Consider the following 26,078-nt stretch of genomic DNA (forward strand, 5'->3'; position numbering starts at 1 on the left):
CTGAAGAATTGAAGGGAAGGTAATGTAGGAGTAGAAGAAGGCAGGTAAACACCTGCACTGCTGGAGATGGAGATCCCAACATCTGTGCGGGCAGGTCCAGTGTAGTGCTGCCAGGTGTTTATTCTATTGTTTCATTGTGCTTTCTCCACTTTTCCTAATTCTCCAACTCATTTGCATTTAATGAAAACCCTTTTTTATTGTGTGACACTCCTTCATTTCAAGTGGTATTAAAAATAATTTTTGTTTGCCTTGGTGTGGTTGGCATTGCTGACCAAAACAAAGCCATACATCCAGTATGACTTACTGTGCATTTCCAAATCAGAATAGTCAACAAGGCATGAAAAAAAGCAATATCATTCATATAGTAAAATCTACTTTTTATAAATTATAGCAATTTGTAATTTTGTAGCATTTCATATTTTTTCATAAAAAACTACAACTTCAAAGCCAGTCTAGCACCTGTACAAACAGGATTATACCAAATAAGAAGCAATTATCAAAATTATTTGCAGCTATCAAAAAAAATGCAGAAACATATGGGAACAACTTTGAGATGCTTAACAGCACAAAGGCATCTGGCATTTAGGATAACACACGTGTCATAGAAGGGTCAAGGCCTCTTTAAAGGTCCTTGGCCATTCTTTGTCACTTGTTGGTTATCAGCCAGTGATTGCAGTATTTATAATATATAAACATGCACACCTCTAAGTGTAATCAGACGTGGAGCAATTTTCACCATATGCTCAAATTCTTCTCACCATTGAGTGTGACGGCAGCATATGCAGGCAACGTGGCATAAGAATAGGCATTGCACCCTAAACCTTAAGTCTTCTCCATCAGCTCCTATCTCTCCCTCATTTGACACTGGGCAAGTCACTGGTTATGCTTCAACTATAAAAAGAAAACTTTATGCAAATAGATGTAATAATAATAATAGTCTTGCACTGATATTATCTTTTTCCTTGGTATTCATTATAAATGTAACATTTTTGCCCTTATATGACCTACTCCATTTCAGCCTGGTACCATTCTTTATTTTTCTGTGAAGCTGAGATATGTAAATGTAATTCAGAAATAGCTACTAGTAATTCCAAGGTTATCCTATTTCCTTTATTTTTGAATAAGTGACAGAAAATAAAGCTCAACATTCCCAAATACTAGTACACAGGGTACCTACAGAATTATATGTTTAAAAATTAAATTAAAAGAGCTTTAGTCGTTGGCTCTCCTCTCTTTCTCTTTGGTGTGGGTAAAATTTTGCTTTGTTAAGTTGACTGTATGAAATGTTTATCTGCTTCTAATTAAAATCAATAAAAAATAAAAAGACATTAAAGTTGGGGTTTACCTGAACAAAAAGATTTCTTTTTTTAATGCATGGAAAACCCTTTTAAGTACATTTGAATTTATTGTGTTATTTTTTTAGTTAGGTTTAGAGTTGATCCTGCAAGATTTGTTTATTGGAAACCAAATGGTGACTTTGAATGGCTGCTGTTGTACTTAGGGGAGCCGGCTACAAAGCACAGTGTTGGCATTTTCATCATTGTTGTAGGTCTCATGATTTGATGTATTATTTTTTTATTTTTATTTTCCTTTCAATAGCGTATTATTTGGTAATAGACAGTTATGTGCTCTATAAAGTTGATTACTTTTATATCTGAAGTAGATCCATTTTTAACAATCCTGTTTAAAACCCACCTGTAATGGAATGGTGTTCTTCTTATTTTTCATATTGTGCTGTTTTTTTGGTGGATGGCAATAAGCAGAAGCTCTATCCCCCCCATCCCCAATTATTCATAAGAATATCTTGAAATAAGTATGGTGTGGGACAACCTAGTATACATTAAGTATTGCAGTATTTCATATCAACAACAAATTCAGCCATCTCCTTCCTATCTGAGGAGCTATGAAATTGGAAAACCCATTATGATGATGTCACTCAAAGATATTAAAGCAACTGAAGGGATAAAAGATAGCCAGCAAGGAATAGATTCTGCAATTATTCCAAATTTTCTTCTGCTAATTTTTCAAACTTCCACTTTTTATATTATGGATTGCTCCTTAACTTTATTTGTACAATTCTCTTGCATGTTTCCTGGTAAACTGTTAATTTTATATTTCACTTATGATCATCTCAAGGCACCCCGCAAAAGTAATGTACTGTAGCATACATAAGCATGCTTGAGAAGGCTGAGTTAAGTCCATTCAGGCTCTTGAGGAGGGCCAGAGAGGCCATCTCAACATCAGGGACATAATGCAAAACCCTTCCTTGAAGGAGTGTAAGTCTATCACAGGCCAAAGCTTCCGAGAGAGAGACTAAAACTGTTAAGACTTTTCCCAAATGTCATCCAGTATCCTATTTTCCTTGATTACATCTTCATATTGGTTGGTTGTGTACAGCAATTTTTTTTTTTTTTTGTACAGAATTTTTTTTTCTAACAAAGCACTACAGATATAATAAATTTGTGTTTATCAAGATTCCCGGGTCCTCCCTGCGTGGAGTTTGCATGTTCTCCCCGTGTCTGCGTGGGTTTCCTCCGGGCGCTCCGGTTTCCTCCCACAGTCCAAAGACATGCAGGTTAGGTGGATTGGCGATTCTAAATTGGCCCTAGTGTGTGCTTGGTGTGTGGGTGTGTTTGTGTGTGTCCTGCGGTGGGTTGGCACCCTGCCCAGGATTGTTTCCTGCCTTGTGCCCTGTGTTGGCTGGGATTGGCTCCAGCAGACCCCCGTGACCCTGTGTTCGGATTCAGCGGGTTGGAAAATGGATGGATGGATGGAAAGTACCAGAGAGTGGTGACATGTTGCTGGGACATACAAAAAAGAATTTAACTGAACTAGGTACATTTGATAATGCAGCTACTGCTACTTCAACCACTTCTGTTTCACATGGTTGCCTATTTAGATTCACAGCTAGCCTACCAAGCAGATCTTCAGATTGTGGGCTGAATGATAATAATAATAATAATAATATTTATTTGTATAGCACATTTTCATACAAAAAAGTAGCTCAAAGTGCTTTACATAATGAAGAACAGTAAATAAAAAAATATATAACAACATAAGAAATTAAAATAAGACAATATTAGTTAACATAAAAAAAGAGTAAGGTCCGATGGCCAGGGTGGACAGAAAAAACAAAAAAAAACTCCAGATGGCTGGAGAAAAAAATAAAATCTGCAGGGGTTCCAAGGCCACGAGACCGCCCAGTCCCCTCTGGGCATTCTACCTAACATAAATGAAATAGTCCTCTTGTGCCTAGGGTTCTCACGGAAGGACTTGATGATAATGATGATCATGCAGACTTCTGGCTTTTAATTCTTCACTGTTGGAACATCATGGTGCTTTGAGTAGATGGTGGTGGCTTTCGCCAACACCAAAAGGACACCTGAAAAAGAAACAGAAGAGAGAATAGGGGTTAGTACAGATTTTAGAGCTACCATGGATAGTTATTATAATGAATTGGATATACAGAGTATCAGGATTAAATTAGTGAAATTATGAGAAGGCCATGTCAAAGTAATGTGTTTTCAGCAGTTTTTTGAAGTGCTCCACTGTATTAGCCTGGCGAATTCCTATTGGTAGGCTATTCCAGATTTTAGGTGCATAACAGCAGAAGGCCGCCTTACCACTTCTTTTAAGTTTTGCTCTCGGAATTCTAAGGAGACACTCATTTGAGGATCTGAGATTACGATTTGGAAATTTTGAAGGCTTAAATACACAAACACAGGGAGAACATGCAGAATCCACAGAAACTGCAGCAGAGCACTGGATCCATGAGACAGCAATGCTAATCATTAATACTGCAAATGCATGCATAAAAAAGTAACATTCCTTAAAGTTTTAGGTGTGAAATAGTATGTTTCTTTTTGTCTTTTATTTTATTGCTGGAGCAGTCCTGTTATATATTGTAATGAAAATCTCAAATCATAGGTGTAAGTTACTGTATGTGTTTTTTGTCTAAATCTAGGCTCATGCCACAAATATTAATGTGACACTTCAACTGAGCACCAGACACAGATTTAAGTAACATTTTTAGTTAGCATAATGATGTTGCAAAGGTTTGCTTGCCAAAAACTTTATTGAAGAGTGCTAAAGACAATAGATGATTTCCCTTGCCTTTGAGGCAGATGTTACATCTTTGATCCTATAAATACTTATATCTAATGTTTTCAGTTTCTGAAGTTTTTGTTTCTAATAACATCACAACAGACAACATCAGAAATTGTTTCTATAAGCAGCATTGTTATATTGTGTTAATATATAATTGACACACAGCTGAAGAATTTGGCAGCATAGTGGCAGAGTTGTTAGTGCTTATGTCTCATGGATCCAGTGTCTTGGGTTTGATACCCGCACCCAGTTGACGTCTCTTGGGATTTTTCATTGTCTCTCATTGTCTGTGTGGGTTTTTACCCAGATACTCAAGTTCTCCCTAACATTTCCCTAGCACATACCAAAGACCAGTATAAAGGCCATGTCACATGAGATTTTCAGTCATAGCTTTCATTAACGTAATCTTACCGAGATGTAGGGATTTGGCTGCGTGCTCCTGTGATGGTCAGTCATCTAGTCTGACATAACTAGGGGCTAACTCCATGTGTTCTGTTCCTTACCCTGACAAAATCAGACAGAATTGATTTTGTCTTTAGTCATAAGATTGGGCTCTGTGTGCATAACAGCTGGGAACAAATGAATTCTTCTCCAGATGTACAATGTATGTAATGCAGCAATGAGGAATAAGGAACATGTGTGCGTTTTGGACGTAACGAAGAGAAGCTTGCCTTATGGTTGCCTTATATTTTACGTACCACAACAGAATGAAAAAAGACATCATTTGTGGCTGAACTCGCTATACCTATTGACCATTCGTAGAGCGCCAGCCCCATCAGGCAGCACTCTATTAGCTGTTTAAAAAGGGAAAACATGACCATGCTGGAAAGTTGTCATGCAGCCACTAAATCTGACACACCCAGCAATTGTCAGTTGTGTAAATTGACATGGTCTTGTGATGAGATCAACAGCAGAAGTCAGGAAGCCTGATATATCCTACATCTAGAAATTATGTAATGTGACGTCCGCCTTAGATTGACTATTTATTTTAAAGTGGCCATGAGTGTGCATTGGTATATATTGTAAGATAGAAAGCAGAGATATATAAAGATTTAGGGCACCTGTACACAAACCCTGTATAATTATGATGAAAAATAAACATGGTTTACAGACGGCATTGAGAAAAGATGTCTTTTCAGATGCAAGTCTAAATCTTGACTACCTAAGATGGCTGATCCTCTGTTTTTATGATCTTCCTGAAGAAAGTGACAGGTCCAGGTGGCCAGATACCAGAAGTGACATCGTTGGTGTTAACGTGGTTTGTAGAAGGTGGAAGAAAAAGGCGTTAGTTTACAGTGCCGACCTAAAATCAGTGGGTAAAATTATTATCAAATTCAATCTAACTTTTAATATAAGATTCTCAAACCTCATATCAGTGTTTGGTCATTTTTTTACCCACATTCAAAAACACATGCCTGTCAGGCAGGTTCTCAATTTACTCAGTGTGAGTGAGTGTATGTGTGCGTGTGGGTGGGCACTCTGTAATGGACTGGCATCCAGTACAGGGATGTTTCTCACTTTTCACCCAGTGTTGTTGGGATAGACTCCAGCCCTTGTGACGCCCACTTCAGATTGTGCAAATCTGAGAATGTTAGTGTTTGTTGTTTCTGCCTTGCTGTCTGTGCTCGCTGAGATAGGCTTAAGCTTCCTTACAGCCTTGCTGTGGATAATTGGGTTAAGAAAATTATCTGGTGGATGAATGGATGTTAGTGTTTATGATAAACGGTGTAATATCAACATATACTAGTAAAATGATTTTTCTGTTTTGTAGTTACTGTATGTACATACAGAATGTTATACGCATGTTACTTATAAGAATGCCCTTATTTTTTCTGTTTCTGTTTTTGTTTACCAAAACTGTGTAAACTTCTGGACAAACACTCCTCCAATACCCTCCCACTAATCTGAGTGGGACTGTTCCATTGCCATCTCTGAGATTTTCTTGTAAACAGAGTGCAGAAACCTCATTCAACAACTGTCCATGTTGCCCCATGGAATACAAAAACTGTATTCTGTAGGATCTGATGACACTCTGGAGCACCTCATTATAATATCATGGCTGCCATTTCTTTAAGTATTCTGTTTTTAATGTATTATCAGTTCCAGACAGTGTGTGGATTTAATATAGTACAAACACTCTCTGTTGGAGTAAGTAGTTAGGAAATGGAAGGAATGACTGAAACATATTCTCTGATAAGTGTAGCAGTCTACTGTGGACTTTTACAGAGCTTATGGAAATGAGCACATTCTGGTTTGAATTTGATTTACTAAATGGCCTAGAGAATTTTGAAATGGTCAAGTGTATCCTTTCAGTGACCTTGTCTGAATGAGCAGGAAAACTATTGAACCATCTGCTAGGATCTACAGCTGGCAGTGTTTTGTTCATCTTGTTCATATTAAGTCATTGAGATGATAATCATGTTACATTTGTGGTTTCAATCAATTTTGATTTTTCATTACAAATCGGGTTTTGTTTCGAGTCTTCACTTCAATAATTGTGCCACAAAACAATGGATGTGTGGTTGACTATTTCTTCAAATCTTAGTTTCTGTTGTTTATTCATTTTACTGTAGTGCAAGAATACTTTACAGCAAACAGAAGTAGGTAAGCTTATCCAACACATTTCACAAAAAGTTAAAATAAATAAATTACTAGCTTTTGTGAAAAGGGCGTTATAAACGTTCATAATGTGCTGTAAGGTTTGGCCACGCTCGGCATGTCCTCAGGTATTCTGTTTTATGTCAATGTTTTTCTCTATATATATATTATAATAATAATTAAAACACCTTACGGTGAGCTTTAGCAGAGACTTGAAGCACTGCATCTTGTGAATTCTTTGCCCTCTAAGCTTTGTCTGTGACTTATAGCTAAGCCATATTTAATGTATGCTGCACAGTACCAATCGGTTTGCAGGGTCAACAGGTATTGTCAAAACAGTACTTTCAGCATGGTGTATTTTTTTTTTCTTTTTCTCACATTTTAAGACTATTTGTTTTTAAATTAGTCAGTGCATGTACCTTTTTATTTTCTGTATAAAGTAATGACTTTTCTTAAATCAGTTTTGTTTAGCCTAATCCATATTTCCATGTAACATTACCAACATCTCTTTTGGACTGCCACTATAAGCTGGCAGAAGACCTTCTGTGTCCAGAATTCTGACCATTAAGCCAAAATGTTCAAGGAAGTGTTTTGGGTGTCTGGGAGGGTTAAGAACTTTGGCTCGGCAGACATATACTGGGAGGAATCTGTGTGCCTCATACTCTGAGATGACAAAATTCTCAAAGGTCTGGCCATTACCACACTTTTATGTAAGATGAACATGATGAAACGTGATTAGAGCTCAGTGTACGTGTTCTTCTCTTTGATGTCTGTCCTCATTACTCTACGGTCAGAGGTGAAACCAACTATTTTCAATGTAATATGATTGACTGCCAAATAAATACACACCAATTTGTAATTATAATTGCACCGTTAACATGATAGCAGGGGCAGCTTTCTAACCATAAATTGTTTTTTTGCAGCAATGAATAAATATTTTGGTTATTGCATATATTCTTTATTTTGTGTTTCCAGGACAAAGAGGTGCCCTAACAGTCCTTATGTTATGCAGCAGCTCACCCATTATAAGCCTCACACTGTACAGAAAACCTCACACACCAGAGCGGCAGGTCATTTTGTTTCCTCCCAACACTTTGGCTCCAGTTCTGTTCCAGGCTAGCGTGTGTTTTGTATGTTTGTGTGGGTTTCCTCCAAGGTTACCGATACATCTACAGAAAAGACATGCTTCTGGAACTGTAGCTAAGTTGTACTAGAGCTTCATATTCATCCTTGACGCATCAAAGCAACAGGTCAAAGTTAAACATAGGGAAACCTCAGGTGCAGTTGTGGTAGTTTAAAGGGGAGGAAAAACTTTTGTTTTAACAGTTCCAGATTCAGGACTTGTATGATGATGCCTGTCCATGTGTTCAGGTGTGATCTAACCTCTTTAATCCAGTTCAGGAATTCTTACTAAAACAAGAATAATAAAATATCTCATATATGTTTTATGAAGGTGATTGGTCAGTCTTTCTGTTTTTTTCTGTTTGACTTGGAGATACAGGAATACAGCAAAGAGGTATTATAATCTGTTGTACATTTCATTTTTTTGTGCATCCATCCATCCATCAATTTCAATAATCATTTTTTTGAGTTCTAAAATCACAGAGAGGCAGGGTATGACCTGCTAGCAACAGTGACATGGGCAGGAACCAACCTGTGGATGGGATACCACTTCATTACTAAGTCCATCCATGTACATGGCTAGACTGTGCCAGTTTAGAATAAGCTGTCAATGTGCCTGGCATAGGAACCCTTACAAGGACATTTGAAGACCCTGGAAACCACACACAGAAGCTATTGTGGGTTCTGCTGCCACCAGGGGCCAAACAATGTTCCAAGAGTTATGAGGTTATCAATTTATAAAACACAGAAATGACTGCCTATTCATACACTATGAAATAAAAAACATCCGAGTAGCCTCATCAGTAAAGGTAAAACATTTTTTTTCTTGTAGTCAATCTAACCTTTTTATGCTCTTCTTTTTTTCCTGAGGGTTTCTTGACAGTATGCCTGTCAATCACAGCCTTCCACATTAATTTAAAATTTAATGCATCCCACAAGCTTAAAAACAACTTTGACACCTGCCAGGCAAGATGTATCAGCCTGCATCCTACATCTGGGCCAGCAGCGTGACTGAAAAGCAGCATCGTCTAGGGTTTGTAAGACAAAGGCGAGTGTTGTGTACTGTATTCGTGCATGCAATCATCTGATTAGGTATTCTAGTTCACTAAAGTACACAGGCTAATTGGCGATGTTTCGTCTATGGCATCAAACGTCCTTTGAAAGGATGTCAGAAATGACAAAAGTCTTTGACTGTCTTGCAGGATATCACATTTGCCGCCAGCTTTTAACAGATAAGTTTTTGTCCTTGAACTGCACTCTCCTGTATTCTGAAGTTTTGCTTCTTTTTCTGTGAATCTGATTTCATATTCTGCATGGGTCCCAACACATTTCACATTAGGTATAAAGATGGAGGCAGACAGCCACAGAATGACCTTCAGCTCAACCTCATCCTACAGTGTTACCTGATTAACTCGTAAAAGCAGCAGGTTTATCTTTTCTGTGTTTGTTTGTTGAGAGCTTATCTGTCTTTTTAACATGAATGGAAATGGAAGACAAGTTCAACCAGCTTTCCTTTGCCATGTTATCCAGTCATTTAACATTTGTGCTGTAGTGTATTTCCCTGATGCTGTTTAACAATAAGATGTATCTGTAGTAAATTGATTTGATTGCTTTGCAGTAAGACAGGTTTAATGTGGATTTGAGTTCTTTAGAATAACTCAGTTTAGCTTGTCCAAAACAGATGTAGATGTTCTTGAATGATTTAAAAAAAAAAGTCATTATATTTACTTATGTGTGCAAAATACCCTCTTTTTGTTTCTTTCTTTTAAAGCCCAACACTTATGCTCAAACTGGCCGTCATTCGGTGTCTGTAGAAGTTCAGTTGCAAAGACAACGACAAGAAGAACGTGACAGCTTTCAGCAAGCCCAGCGCCAGTACAGCTCTTTGCCACGGTAAGTCCGTCTCTTTTCAAAGCTGACTGCTTCTACCGTTACAGCACATCATACTAATGCACAACTAATTAACAAAAACTGTATTTTACTCCAAACTTCTTCAGGGCAATTGATGTATTTGTGAAGATTAAATTACAGTATAAGAATGCACTACTCATATTAATGGATTACGAGAAGTTTCATAAGAAGTGACAGCGCCTTTTGATTTTTTAGCAGCCAAAACAAGAGAAAACATTTATTAGGTGGGGCTGAGTAACACTGATACATTACATAAACCCAAACTTGTCTAACAGAAAAGATTAATTTGAGAAGATTTTAGGAGTACTCCATCAAATTTCATGCAGAGTTGTGTGTTTCCACAAAGCACTGCTTTGGCACTTCCTCATACTTGAATTCCAATTTATGTCCAAAGTTGCCTTAACATGATTGAGTCTATATGCTTTTGAAAACTTGTCAGATCAAGTATTACTGTTCGTTTTGTCATTGTGTTATCCATTTAGTGTTTAATTACTTTTTATTGTACTACAGTAGTAGCACACAGGATTTTCTTACAATAATTGTATCTTCCAGCTTTTAAAATTGTCTTTTGCCATCTTACAATGATTGCTACTATCCATCTTATATTGTAGATCTCTCTTCCTCTTCTAATTTTACTTTACATTTGTCCAAACAGATTTCATTCCTCGTGATTTTACAGAAATATGTTCTATTTTCCTTTAAATGGTTTCAACTTATAATTGTGTTTGGCATTGACTGATTGTTCCATCTTGCATTATTTGGTCTAGACAGTGAGGTTCTTCAGCCCAGAAGTTCAAAACCATATGTTTTTATTCTTTGTGCTTTCTGGATAGTCCTAATCTGGTTTATTAGTGGATTATGGGTTTCTTCTCACAGTCCTAAAATGTGCATGTAGGAATAACTGGTGACCCGGTCTGAGCTCTGTGCATGAGAGTGCCCTGCGATAGCTGAAATTCCAGAGTTGTTTTCTCCTTGCACCTGATGCTGTCACAATACACTACAGTTCCCATGACCATGAACTACATCGTGTGGGTTTGTATACTAGAGGAGTGAATGGATTTAAATATATGCCTGACTTTAAAAGGGTATAAAATTGAAGACCTAGCCACTAATAATTCTTTTATCTGTTGTAACATGCCTTCCTTTTATGTGAAGGTTTACTTCATGTTTGTTCTGGGACTGTGTTAATAAATGAAGGGTTCAGGGTTTAAGTAGCTGAGTTTAATGCAGGAGAATTATGCAACTGAAACCATTTTCAGTTTTGTTAAGTGTGGAATAAAGAGTTCCAGCTCAACAAAATTGCTCCCTGGTGTTTCTGAAATTTATATCCTCACTTTATACAGCAACAGAGTGCCATCTTTAAACCAGAAAAGACTAAACAAAAAAACTCAAAGTATAAAAAAAATATGGAAAAGTATGTGTCGTCCAGGTTACAGATTTCCACAGAGAGTCGTCGTCTTCTTCTTTCAGCTGCTCCCGTTAGGGGTTGCCACAGCAGATCATGTTTTCCCATATATTTCTGTCATCTGCATCTTGATCTGTCACACCTTTCACCTTCATGTTCTCTCTCGCCACATCCATAAACCTTCTCTTAGGCCTTCCTTATTTTCTCTTGCCTGGCAGCTCTATTCTTAGAATCCTTTTCCCAATATTCCCAGCATCTCTCCTCTGCACATGTCCAAACCAACGCAATCTTGCCTCTCTGACCATCCAAACTGAGCTGACCCTCTAATATACTCATTTCTAATCCTGTCCATCCTCATCACACCCAGTGCAAATCTTAGCATCTTTAGCTCTGCCACCTCCAGCTCTGTCTCCTGCTTTCTGGTCAGTGCCACCGTCTCCAACCCATATAACAAAGCTGGTCTCACTACTGTCCTGTAGACCTTCCCTTTCACTCTTGTTGATACCCGTCTGTCACAAATCACTCCTGACACTCTTCTCCACCCATTCCACCCTGCCTGCACTCTCTTTTTCACCTCTCTTCCACAATCCCAATTACTCTGTACTGTTGATCCCAAGTATTTAAACTCGTCCACCTTCGCCAACTCTACTCCCTGCATCCTCACCATTCCTCTGACCTCCCTCTCATTCACACACATGTATTCTGCCTTGTTCCTACTGATCTTCATTCCTCTCCTCTCTAGAGCATATTTCCGCCTCTCCAGGGTCTCAACCTGCTCTCTACTATCGCTACAGATCACAGTGTCGTCATCAAACATCATAATCCATGGGGACTCCTGTCTAATCTCATCTGTCAACCTGTTGTGGACGAAAAAGGCACATTAGAAAGCAGACAGATATTTTCTCAATTCACTTTATTTATTCATTCGGAGTCGCAGTAAGTAGAGATTCAAAAGAGTATAACTTATTGCCGCAAAGCTCAATTGAACCCTGATCAAAAGCCAGGAGGGGTTTTTTATACTTCAGCATCTCATGATTAATAAGACAGAAAGAACATCCTTATCAAAACAGTAAAGTTAAACAATATGTCTGTTGAGCTAAGCATTATCTGTGTTTTCAAAGCTGAGCACAGGAGAGACGCCTTTGCATAAACTTCATGTACAGTTCTGCAGCCTTGTGACCTTGTCCCTGAAACATTCACTCTGAGAAAGGGAAAAACAAGAAACAGCTTACATTTTATTCATCTGGACACTATTCCTCCTGAACCCTGGAATAACATATTTTTGTTAGTTCATAAGCCAAAGCGTTTCTCACTGGCAAGTTACAAAATAGTTATTATAAAGATTCTAATTTACTAAACACACAAAATACATGGTGCTGAGGAGAACATTCTTCTTCTACACTGTCCATCACCATTGCAAATAAGAAAGGGCTGAGAGCTGAACCCTGATGTAATTCCACCTCCACATTAAATGCTCCCGACTTCCTCATGCAATACCACAACTCCTCTCGAGGCACCCTGTCATATGCTTTCTCCAGGTCCACAAAGTCGCAATGCAACTCCTTGTGGCTACAGAGAGTAACGTATTATAAAGATGTATTAAAAAAAGTTAAACATAGCTGTCCTGCTAGGCCTTCATATACATTGAGATTAATAGTCATAATAATAATAATAATAATAATTCTTTATACTACTCAGAGCGCTTTTCATAGTCAGTGGGGAACCACTTTAACCACCACAAATTTGTAGCATCCTCCTTGATGATGAGACAGCAGTTATATTTGCACCAGTACACTCACCAGAGAGCCATGAGAGCCGACCTGGTAGTCTGGAACACAAAATCAAACAGTATGTTTGGTATGTGATCATCTGTCCTTTCCAATTCAAGGAAATTAAATTCCAGTATGTCCCTATTGTGATCCCATGGTAGCTCTCCTTGATTATGCACAGCACTGTCCCATCCATATTTAACCCTGGAAAAGTTCCCTTCCACTAAGTTTGTTAGAAGTTTCCCTTGCCCTCCTTAAGCCCCTCTACTTTGTTAAGGCCTTGCTGGTGGTAACTGGTCACATCAACTACATACACCGATATGCAGTACCTGGTTTACAAAGGTTAAACAGTAAATCTTTGTTTCCTTTTTCTAGTAAATGATTTCATTCATCCATGTATTGTCTTGTGAATTTTGTTCCTTTTTATGTTTATAGGCTGGTGATGTCACTATACCGGCAGCAGCAGACGCAAAACAGAATCCGATTCTAAATGGGAGACTAGTCCATGGCAGGACACACTCGACTTACACACCAACTCACCCATGCCCATGGCTAATTTAAAGTTGCTATTCCAATCCAACAGCCAATCTTTGTGAGAGAAAATCAACACAAACACAGGCACCCGAGGCCTGAATTGTGCCCCCCATTGTTATTGCTTGATTTAAATTTTCTAATGCTATAGACATCACTTTTTCAAAGTCATTGATGCATTTTTTTGTCTCAATAAAGTAAAATAAGACACTTAATAAAACAGTGTCAAGTTGTCTTACACAATCTTTTCACAGTAGCACATGTGAACTCCTGCTGACCTTCTGTTTACTCTCCCTAAAATCTAAAACTCAGACTAAGCTTTATTTCTGTTTTCTTTAAGAAGCTTAATTGTGGGCTGAAACAATACATCCAGGTTGTGTGGAGAACTACTCTATGAAGTCAGAGAAAAACAAAGAATTGTAATAAAGTAAAAAAAAAATGTTAATTAATTAAATAGGACAGTACAGTATATCTAGGAATAAGACTTTACTGTTTCATCTGTTCTCCAGTATGTATTCCAGTTGTGGAATTGTACATGAACAGAGGTTGCTCAGATATATTCATGAAGCTTTCAAGATGTCCTAATTCCCCCTGTTTGCAGGAAGTACATTACATGAACTTTACTGTGTCAAACTGAGTGAAACGGTAGAGAGAAACATACGCAGTGTCTGACAAAGAACTTGTTAGCAGTGCCTCATTTTGAGTCCACATCTACTGTCACAATTCAGGAGAGCGAAACACGCAGTCCTAACAAGTCAGTGAGACATCTCTTGTAGCAGGACCACTTATCCAGGAGATCTTTTAACACTTTCAAAGTCTTGATGTGGAGGTGAGAACTTCCATGTTTTTTGTTTTTTTTTTCTATTTAATTGGCATGGGTTACTAAAGTTTGGTCTGGCTCCCTAACCTTAATTTACATTTGTACTGTTTGCATATGTATGTATATATACTGTGTGTATATATACTATATATACAAAATGCAAATTAACAGTTTTCTCTGTTGAATACTCAATGATATGTTTACATATTACTAATTGGTGTAATTTCACTCTCTAGTCCATAGCTATTTTTAGCTTGCTGTTTTTTGGTCTGCCAATTATTGTTAAGCTAACATTAGGCGGCAGGGCAACTGTTACATGTGAAATCCCAATATTATTTCCCAGTAACATAACCAGTCAGCTTCAGTTTGTTTTTCTAACTGACCCACCCAAGGTTCAACTAGAGGGAATGACATGCAGTATTTATCATATCATCAGTTTTAATTAGAAAGCTGTTTTCCTTTTTTGGAGGCTGATTAATGGAGTTTTGTTTTTGAGTGGGAGAGGACACCACACAATTAGTGTTTTTTAAATTCAAGGCATATGTCCCAATAGAATGCTTGAGTACCACTGCAAAATGATGCTGTATTTTCAAGTGTGTCACTATATTCTGCGCTATGCATCATGCTTCAGGGCTCAGGCGTGATCTTTGACCCTCTAGATAGATTCTGGGAGTCCATGGACTGTGGTGTGGGGAGAGATAAATGAATCAGAACATTAAGACAGTCTGAATGCTGATTATGGAAGTGATTTTTCTCTGCAGGGACCTTGGTTAAAGAGTCATGCTGTTATTATAACTGTAGATAACATTTTACAGTGTTTCATGTGATACTAAATCACAAATTTAATGACAAATAGCTGGTCATTGAAAGTGCAAATAAATAACTTGTAACAGGAGCTTCCAGACGCTTGAGTCATCTGATTAAATTGAGTGAAGGTGAGATCAAGCAGGAATACATCGTTTACCTTCATGTAGTGTGAATTTTGAGATTTGTTAAGAAAGAGACTGAAGTTTTTACTCCTCTTCATCAGCATCCTGTTTACTATGTGCATGTTGGTGCTGACCACATTCTGAGATTTGAAGACCCATCACAGGCTTTTATATTTTTTTCTGTTGCTTATAAGAAACTTTATGAAAAGTTCTATACAAGCATGAAGTCAAGCATGTCTGCCACTTGGAACAAAACCCTGACTGTTAATTGGAAACAGTTTATAAAAGAAAAACAAATAATAGTTTCACTTTCATCGTGTGTAAGAGTTTGTTTTCTTTCTCAAAAATTATCTTGGCTTTACTTCAGAAGTTTTCACTCTCTTTGACACATTGTCTCACTATCATATTAGTTGATGCAGTTTTCATTGTCATTAATACTTTGACCCCCCCCCCCCTTCATATTGAAAGGCTATCATTAACCAGTTCGACGTTTATATTGAGTTCTGGAAGTTTCATTCCCTGTTTGTTTTCCGTTTTATGCCCCGGTGTTTTCATTGTCCTTTTTCATCTCAGGTAATAGAGTTCTCACTCACAGACACACCTTTACTTCTTCATACCAAATTCAGGAGCTATTTTCCAATTTACCTCCTTTATCTCTACATTTTCAAAGATGTTTTGTCCAGTTCAGACTTTCATGGCAGCCTGTGCAGGGCTCACTGGGTCCAGGGCAAGAATGTAGCCCATCATTGTGCTCACTCAAATCAAGCCAATTTAAAGTTAACCCACACAACTTTGGGTTGTAGGATTAAAACAGAAGTACAGGGACAAAAACTGCTTTGATGCAGGGTGAAATTGGAGATAACTGGAAAACAAAAAGCTCTGTGGACGTGGGGAAATGTGCAGAATCTCTACAGACAGTGACCATGCTGGGAATGGAACCAAGGATTCTGGAGCAGTGAGAGGGCAGCAAGTGCCACACCTCGGTTAAATTTACAGAGTAAAGGTTCAAAGCACATGCAAAGATTTACCAATATAACACTTGTAAGAATGGACGCTGTATAGCGCCCGACCCAACACAAATTGAACACGGGAGGCACGTGTAAAATAAAACAAACTGTTTATTTTCTTCAGCCTTAGGGTACGTCTTCCCCGTAATCCCTCCAGCCACAACACAGTCCCAAACAAAGCACACCACTAATCCACCGCACTTTCTCTTCCTTGGCACCACCACCACTCCTCCCAAGCAACCTTGTCCTCCTTCACCCGACTCTGGCCGCTGAGTGGTGGTCGCTGGCCCCCTTTCGTCAGGCACCCGGAAGTGCTCCAGGTGGTTGATTTCTGACATCCGGCTGCGGTAAGGCGAAACCAGTGCCCAAAAGGGGCCAGCCACTCCTGTTGCAGCACCCCCTGGTGGCGTCTGCGGAACCCCACAGGGCTGCACAGAACTCCAACCCCCATGAAGCCCTGGGGGAGTCCGAGGCACCGATGCAACCCAGGGATTCTGCCATCTAGCGCCCAGGGGGAGATACTGGGCTTTCCACCCTTGTCCCCCTGGCAGGTGTGGTGAAGGGGCATCTTGGCCAGGCATGGACCCCGGCCATCTGTCACACACTGTAACAGTAAAGTACACAATCATACAACACTTCTAACCAAAAACATATTAAAATAAATAAGTAATAATACAAATGTTAGCACATTCTTCCCTTGGTGATTCCAAATTGGCCGGGTGCGAGTCTGGCTGCATGCAAGGGTAACTGCTGTGACGGACTGGTACCCTGTCTGGGCTGTTTCTTGGTTTACGCTCACTGCTACTGGGCTATGCTCTGGCTGTCCACAGAATAACATGTTGGCAGATCGTTGTTCACAAAACATATTACTAGAAGTCCCAGCTAACAAAAGGTATGGCCCATTGACATCAGAAGAGAGGAAAATTAATCTGCAGTTAACAGCACTCCTGAAGAAAATAAACATGTAGGTTTGTACTATATCCCCTTATAACAGACCAAGATACAAATCTGATGTATGCCTCCTGGCTGCTGTCCACCTTCTCTTTGGTGTCAACAACTGTTTAATCATTATCAATTTAACTGCCATTTTCTGGATTAACCAAAGTAAGCTGGTTGCCTCCACTTTGTAGTCTTCCTTTGAGGAAAGACAGGATTAAGACAGTATGGTGCCCCAAAACATTAACGCCTCTGGTAACCTACTGAAAAAACAAAACCTCCAATCCATCAACCCACAGTGCAGACACACACATTCACACTCACATACTATATCTTTTCTAAACAAAAAAAAAAACTAGCAATTTCAGGAATGTGGCAACATTTCCCAACTCTTATTTTTTCAATTTTTCTTTTAGTGATCCCCTCAAGTACAGGGGTACAGTATACAATTTAATCGTGAAAGAGCCCCCAAGTGTTTTATCAAATTGGAACAACGTCACAAGAAAGTCATTTAATGTTGTTACTCCCATGATGTGAATGACTTATGGGCTCCCAATAGATTTTTGATATGTCAGAAAAATGCAGATAGCGTTGGTCTGAGTTTGTCAATTCCCATTGACTAATCAGAAAGCAGCTCAGTGTTGATGGTTTTACAAGCAGGCTGTAAAATATTTTTGGATACATGCAAAGTATAATAGACTGGTCAGGTTGTGGAAAGCAATCCATCCACTATGCAATACTTCTTCAGAAAATATGATTGGGTTTAAAAAGAAGAAGTGCTGAGGAGCTTTGCTCAACAGCTACAGATTCCAAGTGGTATTACATGTCTGTGCTTTTCATAGATTAGTAGTCAGCTAGTCATATGATAAATGAGAAAAGCGCTATATAAATGCAAAGAATTAAAGATAATCAAGCCAGTACTGATAGTGAGCTTAGCTATACTTAGACCAGAATAAAAACCTAAATACACTAAAAGATTTTATTACATCATTCTACACAGTGTCAAGTTGCACGGGTACCATAAAAACCTGCTTAGTGATTTCAGTATATGATAACACAAGACCGTTTAAAAGTGAGGCATAGCAGTCAATACAATCAATATAAATATAAATGACTCATTAAGTGTGATAGGACACACAAACTCCCAATGTTGTAGCACATGAGAAAATCGCATAGCATGTGCCCACCCTAAGCTGATGCCTATCTGTTTCATTTTCTTAATTAGCACCACAACAGGTTGCACAGAAAGCAAGTGTCTAGCACACCAGCACCCAGTTGGGAATTCAGTGGTGTTGTTTTTTTCTTTTTTAATTTTAATTGTTTTTTGTGATTCCCACCAACAAATGAAGGTGTGCAAACACAGCTGTAGAAATGCTTTTGAAGAGTGTGAAGTCCAGTGTTTCATGTTTAGGTTTGTGACTCAGATTGTCACTCAGATTGCCGTTGCTATTTATCTAGCCCTCCTTTAGGGTGAGACCCATACTTTTCATATCATCCTTCATCTTCCCAACCAAGCTTTCTTTGGAGCCAAGTTTTCTTGGGCCACCCTCTTTGCCTCAGGCACTCCGCCTACATCTTGGTGCCACACTTTACCCAACCATCCTCTGCCTTTTACTCTACATACCCAAATCACCTTAGTCTGTTTCGCCTACCTTACCAAGTCTTTCTCTTAACTCAGCAGTCACATTCCTCTCGCACAATGACACTCCACACACTCATCTGGTCATTCTCCTCTCTGTTCTTTCCAGCTTTGCTTCATGTCAGCAACTGTATAAACTGCAGCAAAATAAGATGGCCTGCTGATATGTCAGCTACTGTTGACTCCTAAGGTTCTGAGCCACTCTGATGTCAAACTCCATTAACAGGAGCACTAGCTCAGTCCATTCATCACTGACACCAAGTGCTAGCAGGACACCAAGAAGAGAGTAGAAAAATGACTGCCAGGGTTTTATTTTGAACAAACAACTAAAGACGGTTAACTTATTCTCACTACATATGGAGTGCAAGAGTCTTCAATCTCACACATTTGCTTTGGCTTCACGTTGAGTTCTCATTGACGCGTTGTCAGGCTCACAGTAGCTCACTGCACCTACAGAGACAGGAGCACGTAGTGTGCCCCTCTGGCAGCAGCATTTCAGCAGGCGTAAGTGGGCTGGAGGAATGCTGTGTGATTCACTACTCCGTGAAGCGCAGCTGACTGCACACACCAAAATATTTGTGAAGTTAGGAGCGAGTCACATAAGGAGTAGACATGTTAATAAAAATGAATGTTTACTGAAACAAATCCATAATCCAAAAGGATGATCCAAAAACTAGGTGGTGAGTTATGGATACAGGAAAGCTCTATAGTGAAGAAATGCAAATACTTTTGTATCTAAGCCAGAGCGAATATTTCTAGGCAAAAATATCAAAGAACACAACAAAGGTTGAAAACATTAAACCATTTGAATAAAAATACAGGGAAGTGCTGGATTGGCATTGTAGCCAAGTCAAGAGTGCTAAAGTATGAACAAATCTGACTGAGACATATCCCCTGAATGCCCATCAATTTACTTACCGCATATTAAGAGTTGGTGTGTAACAGACATGAATGGTCACGGCCAGTGCAGACATTGAGGAAGGGCTAGGGGTGCAACCTCAACCCAGTTGTTCGTGCTTTACATCAAGTGCTGCCATTTTGATTCTCATTATCACACTTAGTCATCTTCCTAATGATTTCACCTTGACCTCACCTAAGTTGTAGTGTTTTCATTGCCTCTGTCACGTTGTTCCTGCTTCATGTCAAGTGCCGGAGTCTAAACTCCTACTGATACATCAGTCTAGCATCTAGTTTCCCTAGCACCACATCAAATTCCTTCTGAGGTGTAGTTGAGGTGTAGAATTTCCCATTGGGATTAATAAAGTATCTATCTATCTATCTATCTATCTATCTATCTATCTATCTATCTATCTATCTATCTATCTATCTATCTATCTATCTATCTATCTATCTATCTATCTATCTATCTATCTATCTATATCTATCTATCTATCTATCTATCTTGGCTGATTTGTAAGTCTATCTATCTATCTATCTATCTATCTATCTATCTATCTATCTATCTATCTATCTATCTATCTATCTATCTATCTATCTATCTATCTATCTATCTATCTATCTATCTATCTATCTATCTAGTTCCAGGAACATGCTGTCTGGTGGAGTTTCCTTCTTTGATTGCGCAGAACTAGTAGATGGGAAGATGGCTATGAGGATGATTAATTGTTCCACAGCTGTAGTGATTTGTCACTGATATATTGTTCCAGGTTTACAGCATCTGAAGCATCTTCATCTTCATTAGTGTTGCAGTGCCCCAGACTTGCACTAAGCGTGAGAAGTTTTAATCATTGCATCGATGGTCCAGGCCCTTGTTGATCCTTTAGATTTTTCTGCTGATGCATACTTAACCTCCTCTTTGTTGTACTCTTGGTTGTCCTTTGAGCTTCTCATGGTGCATTATCTCTTCTCCAAGCCTCTGACTTCTTCTTATCCAATGTGTTTTTAATCAGATCTTACTGTGCTTGGTAGCATTAATTTTTTTCACCATTTTAGGTTGTCTCCCTCCTGACTGTTGTACCCCCTAACGCTTGGTTAGATTTTTGTCTCAGTAGAAAAGTCAGCTTTATAAACCGTGTGAGTCTGCTCTATTATTTATTATACGTTTTTAACAGGCTTTTTATTGCCTGATCACTTAATTTCTTCCAGTTGTTTGTTTCGGGAATAAAGTACTTTTTTAGAAATATGAAAATGCTGTTAATCTTCTGGAGTTTTCATATAAAGGAGCTTTAAAAAGTAGCTTTGGGACATAATAGAGCTGAACTTGCAATCTGGCATAAATTGTAGCCAACCACTGGACTGTCTAATTAAACCTCTCAGCCAACAACAAAGGATGCTATTGTTGTCAAATTAATGTGGTTCTCTACTTTATAAATGTCTAAGTCTATGGCTAAATTAATCTTAATGATAGTCTGGTTTAATGCGTGGTAATCTGGTTCGGTCTGTTGTACATTATAAAACACAGTAATGAAATGTTTCTTGATTTGTGTTTGTTGATGTACACATTTATGTATAGAGCGGGGTGTGCAATAAAAGGCTCATTGTTGTTGTTATCATTCTGCAGGCAAAGTAGAAAGAATGCAAGTTCAATTTCACAAGACTCCTGGGAAAAAAACTACACTCCTGGAGAGGGCTTTCAAAGTGCCAAGGAGAATCCCCGCTACTCCAGCTATCAGGGCTCTCGAAATGGCTATCTGGGTGGCAGTGGTGGCTTCAATGCTCGAGTCATGCTTGAAACCCAGGAACTTCTGAGACAAGAACAGCGGCGCAAGGAGCAGCAAGCAAAAATGAAGCCGTCCCAGGAGGTGCCCAATAACTTTGACTCTTATTCCAGCAGTACGTTACCCAAAGGTCCATATAGGCAAGATGTTCCTCCATCTCCATCTCAGGTAGCCAGGCTTAATAGACTACAGACTCCAGAGAAGGGTCGCCCTTTTTACTCGTGAAGGAACAGAAGCATGTCCTGTGTGATAATGGCAATAAGCGAGGCATTTTGGATCGAAGCAAGCAATTGTTCCAAGGATATCCTTTTTAGGGTTTTTTTTTTTTGTTTATATTTTAGTCACCACCTCATGAATTCAGACATCTGTCTTCTCCATGGACTGCATCTCATTCTTAGTGCCTTTAAATAATTTAGAATGAGACCATCTCCTGCCAGAATTCGATGGTATCTGTTGAGCAGCAGCTATATGGACAATCCTGTGAGAGCCAATGGATCATCCAAAAGTTGGGTGGAATAACAACCCAACAGTCAGTATTTTCTTTTTGGATTTAAATGGTTTATAATAGTGTTGTGATGTGGACTCAGTATATGTCATATGTTATTGTAGACATTTCTTTCAGTAAAATTGATGTAAGAAGATGTTTCAGGTAATGCCAACCTACTATTATGGGTAATGAATCATTCTGCCTTAAAGGTAAAACAAAGTGTAAGTCAGAATGGTGTGATTGCAGCAGAGTTTCCTGTAAGCCATTCATTTTGACATCCCATGGAGGTGTCCCATCTCCAGCGTAATGTTGGTGATTATTGAATGGAATCTTCTCTGAAAGAAAATGTAAAAGTTTATATTTTACAAATGGGTCTTTGCTTTGCTGATATGGGGAGCTGGTAAATTTTTCAGTTTAAATTAAATAAAAAAATTATGGGAGTTTTTTTTAATATGTCAGAAATATTAATCATGATTCTTATGGCACAAATTCAAAAATGAAAACGATGATGAAAACCAGCTATGGCTGCTCGCACCGAGAAACTTCTTATGGCAGTTTAGTTTGGAATGTAATCAAGTATGTGTGATTTGTTTGAAGGGATTATTTAGTTCTGTCTGGTTTATATGAGGGGGGTAATGAAAGGATGACCGATGGCAAGTGGAACCCGAGGTGGCTGAGCTTGGAGGAACTTCAGGACTCTGAGCAAAGAAATGAAACAGTTGGGCACAAAGTGGCTGTGGGAAGTAAACGGGGCTAAGCATGTGAATAGAAGGAAGGACTGCTTTGTTCGGAGTGTGTGGACAGGGCCATGCACTGCGTGCCACTGTTGGGACATTCTGGAGCCTGTCTTTGGAAGAGGGAGCAGACGCCGCTTGAGTGAGACAAGTTAAGTGGAGTTTTCTGACTTGAAGGTTTAACTGGAGACACGGAAGACGCCATCATAAGCATATGATGACTTATTTCTCACACGCCTCACTTGCAAACTGGACTGGTCAAGTGCCTGAAAAAACACACATGTGAAAAACCCACAAAACTCTTATATGCCTTTTATGATGACTTGGATTTTCCATCTGCTATTTTTTACGATATGTGAAAGATTTCTGCACAATTCCTCTGTCTTTTCATTCCTTCTCTGTCCCTGCCTCCATTAAATATGTACCATGGTGTTTGAAACTGACAGAAATGTTACTAATGTAAGCACAGTGCAATCGGTTTATAAAAATGTACTTTTACATAATGTAAAAAGAGCGTTTGCGGCCACTTTTCTTGTACATATCATTGTTGGAAGAATAAAAAAGTCTGTTTCATTCTGTTTGCAATATTTCCAACTGTATGATGGGTGATTTAGCGTATCAAGATATGGGGACGGTCGAATCTGTGAACCGTTCTGCTCCTGCTTCTTCAGTTAATGGATCTGGTATTGGAAACATATCTTTGTTGCAGAGAGACGTTTTGAAGATTCCTCTTTGTGCTTTGTTTTAAAGCTTCTGGCATAATTCATACATAAAAGACTTTCAAGTCTCATCACTCACCCCCAGCCCGCCATGAATTAGAGTGAAGGAGAGGAAAAGACTGCAGAGATTACGAAAGAGCCAAACATTCAGAACAATGTGACATTGTTAAAAGTATTTATACATCCTAAGTAGTTACCCACATTTCCTTTCTGGCCCCTGATTTAATGTCAGGCATGAGAAAGGAAGCTTTGGATATGTTTTTCAAAGCACAACAGCTTGCCTCCCGACTCATAGACCATGCTGTTGAAGTGTCTTGGAGGTAGACGGGCATTTTTTTGTGTTTTGTGTCTGCGTGAGCCCGGCCTCAGCTTGAACCTTCCATGTAGATCTCTTACAACATTAAGCATCGCATGTGGCAGGAAACTCGCATTCTCAGCTGTATGGGGTGTTTTTTTTTTTTTAGGGTACAGAATGGAGCTTCTTTTTTGTCGGCCCTGGTTATTCAATGCAGCTGTATAGTGTCAGTCATTGGATTATTGCTGTCTCCGGAATACAAAAGCTGAAAGAAACGCTTTACCAAAAAAACGGTGTAAATCTCAAGTGTTAATCTAGAATGATAGATGTACATGTGGATTCAGTGGCAAAGCGGATGCAGATGGCACTTTGTGCGCCATGCATGTTACTTTAAACTGCTTTCTGGATTAGCCCTTCTAAGGAGGCTCATTTTCTAATCATGAGAAAGAGGCCTGTCACTTCTGAACTTTACGCCTCCATGCAGCCACATGCCTGAAGGAAACAGCCTAGCAGACTGGCCTGTAGCGTCAACGGTCAGGGCAACAGTGCGAGACCTCATTTAACTTGGGCCTGATAATTAAGAGGGACTTTTACAATCCTCATCCAAAAATGGCTCTGTGAAAGCCGTCTTCTGTCAAGTGTCTAAAGAACATTCTCTTATTTTATTTTTTTTTTTAAGCTGTTGAGCAGGAATGCTTTCATTACGATGCCAATTAGCGCTGGCTGCCAAGTTTCTGTTCGCAATCGTACTGCCCTAAAGTGAAACATCTGTAATCCCTTTCACCTTTCACGCTGACCCCTGGTAGCGATTGCCTCCTGTTTGGTTTCTCACAGCTTTTAAAAACTATTTAGTTTCTCAAAGCAGAGTAATAGCATCAGGACGTGGATATGTGTACAGAGTGCATCAGTGTCTGATGACGCCATTCAAAGAGTGTTTAAAACATGTGTGACACGGTACAGGTGACAGTAGGCCAGACGTCCTAACAGCTGGGTGCAGACAAACCTTCAGGGGTCACGACCATTGAAAGCAATGGTCAAACTGAGTGGTGGGTGTTGGTGGTCCTTCCACGGCAGTGTGGTCCCAGATTTGTTAAATACTTTACATTTCAATATACTGGCCTTGCAGGTCATGATACAAATAGCAAAGGTCAGCATGGCTAGTTAAGGTAAGACCCCTTTCCAATATACAGGACATCTCAGGGACATGTGTAGACAAACTAAAATATTCCAGGAAGCGACCAGGAAGTTTCCCAGGTCAAGAGTTGTAGTAATTCCTGGAAATTTTCGGGGAGCGCACATGTGTAAACAAAGCCATAAAGCTAGCCGGTCAAGTACACAAAATGTCACAAGATGGTGTGATGTTGATGCCAATTGTGCCAATCATACGAGAGTCTGTGGCAAGCTTGACCATTTAGTAAAAGTATGAGCTGTTGTTAGCAATTTAAAAATAAATAAGGCAATCATTCTGCATTCATTAACTTTGTTACCTTTGTTAAACATAATAATAATAATTCTTTGGATTTATATAGCGCTTTTCTCACTACTCAAAGCGCTCAGCAATTGCAGGTTAAGGGCCTTGCTAAAGGGCCCAACAGAGCAGAGTCCCTATTGGCATTTGCGGGATTCGAACCAGCAACCTTCCGATTGCCAGTGCAGATCCTTAGCCTCAGAGCCACCACTCCTCCTGGTCTTGTGTTCTTTAATTCATAGCTACATCCATATTGGCATGAAACAGATACAGTATGGGGCTTGCAGTAAAATACAATGTGGTCTTTGGATTATTCTGCTCCATGTTTGTTCCCAATGCTTCTTTATCATTTCAGGTGGACTAAAAAAGACTTGTCATGTAAAGAGAAGTCATGAGAAAAAATGCAACACTTGAACATTGCTCCTCTTCATCATTCTGGTAATCATGGATTCTGTGGTTAGTGATCTTTTGTGCACCCTTGAGAAACCCTGACGTCTTAGTTGGTTTCATAGAGTGTGAACACAGTCAACCAGAGAAATTTTTAGACCATCCAGATTGCTCGAATGAATAGTCTTGGAATTTTGCAGGTTGTGTATCTGACAGAGGGGTTTTTCTTTAGGCGTGTTTGACAAAAGCTCTTCTGATAAGGACAACTTGAGTGTCGCAAGAAAAAAATGTCAAAGAGATAACTCAGACATGGCATGGACCACCACAGGAGAGTCATCAGCAGTGGGCAGCGTGGTGGGCTGCACGTAATCCTGGATCATGATTTGTATGCATTGATTTGAATTATCAAACAGGTGAGCTACTTAAAATTATTTCATAGGTGGATGGCAACTACCGTACAAGGGTTGCACTGAAAGTTTTGGCAACACATTTTTTGAGATCATGTGTCCGATACTTGTACCTGTCCAAATCGGCAG

At 39.1% G+C, this 26,078-nt stretch overlaps 1 protein-coding gene and 1 long non-coding RNA gene across 2 annotated transcripts in view; one reads left to right on the forward strand and one right to left on the reverse strand.

The window, feature by feature from the left end:
* pard3aa (par-3 family cell polarity regulator alpha, a) overlaps positions 1-21,705 on the forward strand; it is a 971,084-nt gene extending 949,379 nt beyond the window's left edge. The window contains exons 25-26 of the mRNA XM_028804116.2: positions 9,599-9,720; positions 21,296-21,705. Of these exons, the coding sequence (XP_028659949.1) occupies positions 9,599-9,720; positions 21,296-21,677 (504 nt within the window). The 3' untranslated portion in view covers positions 21,678-21,705. The remainder of the gene's footprint in view (positions 1-9,598; positions 9,721-21,295) is intronic.
* LOC127528407 (uncharacterized) lies at positions 8,261-8,488 on the reverse strand. The gene is made up of 2 exons (XR_007935296.1): positions 8,360-8,488; positions 8,261-8,326 (listed from the first exon to the last, which is right to left on the reverse strand). It is a non-coding gene; the product is annotated as an uncharacterized LOC127528407 (long non-coding RNA).
* Positions 21,706-26,078: the final 4,373 nt, after the last annotated feature.

Source organism: Erpetoichthys calabaricus, chromosome 6 (genome assembly GCF_900747795.2).
Source record: "Erpetoichthys calabaricus chromosome 6, fErpCal1.3, whole genome shotgun sequence".
In the NCBI taxonomy this organism is placed as follows: Eukaryota; Metazoa; Chordata; class Cladistia; order Polypteriformes; family Polypteridae; genus Erpetoichthys; species Erpetoichthys calabaricus.